The sequence below is a fragment of the Pinus tabuliformis genome, chromosome 7 (assembly GCF_031772625.1).
Source record: "Pinus tabuliformis cultivar Carrire ecotype Pingquan chromosome 7, CPIR1, whole genome shotgun sequence".
In the NCBI taxonomy this organism is placed as follows: Eukaryota; Viridiplantae; Streptophyta; class Pinopsida; order Pinales; family Pinaceae; genus Pinus; species Pinus tabuliformis.
The window spans coordinates 1,431,877,527-1,431,878,858 of NC_142293.1; the positions used below are offsets into that span (position 1 = coordinate 1,431,877,527).

General features: G+C 42.3%; 1 protein-coding gene across 1 annotated transcript; it reads right to left on the reverse strand.

The window, feature by feature from the left end:
- Positions 1–228: 228 nt before the first annotated feature.
- Positions 229–1,095, reverse strand: LOC149253063 (uncharacterized). Its single transcript, XM_089454355.1, has 2 exons — positions 801–1,095; positions 229–692 (listed from the first exon to the last, which is right to left on the reverse strand). Exons 1-2 carry the CDS (start codon positions 1,093–1,095, stop codon positions 229–231), a joined length of 759 nt encoding a protein of 252 aa, XP_089310481.1.
- Positions 1,096–1,332: the final 237 nt, after the last annotated feature.

Sequence of the window (1,332 nt, forward strand, 5' to 3'; positions counted from 1 at the left end):
AGCAGGTTGCCTATCTGCAGTGGGTTCTTGATGAACTTGTTTGAAATGACTTAGGAATTCCTCCTCGATTTCTTCATGCTGTTCCACCCTTACCCCATCTTCCTTCTGAATGAAGGAGATATTGTTGTGCATTCTTCTTTGAACAGTGGTTTGGTGAAAGAATTTAGTGTTCCATTCTCCCTCTTTCAGCCATCTAATCCTGGATTTCTGCTTTCATAAAGTCTCCTCCTACTTTCTCCTCTCCTCCAGTTGATTGTGAATACGCTGCTCCTGCTCCAGAGTCCCTTCCGTGTGACCCCCTGTGATTATTTGTTGCTGGAGATCTGCCATTTCCTTATTTAAGTCTTTTTGTGCTTTAAAGATGTTTCCAAAGATCTCATGATTCCAACGCTTTAATTGGGCTTTTAAATGTTTAAGTTTTTGTTGAAACTGAAACATTTGGGATCCCTCTGGCGGAGTGAAGGTATTCCAAGTGGTTCTGATGAAGTCTTTGAATGAAGGGTGGGTGAGTAAGAACTCTTCGAAGCGGAAGGGCCTTTTGGTGATGTTGGCCAGTCTTTGCCACTGGAGGGAGATTGGCCAATGATCTGAGCTGGAATGAGGTAGAATTGTAGCCGCTATGTCTCCTCCCAAATGAACCAAGTTATCTGATATGAGGAATCTGTCAAGTTCAGAAGCGATTTGGTGCTTCCCTGCTTTGCGATTACTCCAAGTGTTCGTACCGTTACAAAATTGTAGGTCGATTAGAGAAGTGTTTTGGATGAAGTCTTTGAAGTGGGTATTTTCCTATTCCAACTTGCCTCTCCCCCCAATCTTTTCCTCCAGCTTGGTAATCATGTTGAAATCCCCTCCAATTATCCAAAGAGGATGCATTCTGTTGATATTCAGAGCTTCTATTGTATTGAGAAGATCTATTTTGTTTCCTGCTTCCTGCGGGAAATAAACATTGGTGAGGTGTCCATGTATATTGGTGCATATAATGTGGAAGGTGGCCTGAATGAAGTGATGAGATGCATGAAAATCGGAGAGAGTTAGCGCTTGAACGTTCCATGCAATGGCGAGCCCTCCTGATGCACCTAAGGCATCCACTGCCATCGATTGACAGCCTGGCCATGCTTTAGAAAGGATGCTTCCTAGTATACTGTTGTTACACTTTGTTTCTTGAAGAAAACATATTTGCGTCTTCTCCATCTTTATCATGTTTTTTAATATTCTTAGTTTCCCTGGACTATTGAGCCCCCTTAAATTCCATGAAGTGAGCTTCATGATTCACTATTGATAGAGGGTTTGTAGTACTTTGTCAATTTTGCATACCTTCCTGAATCAACCAGG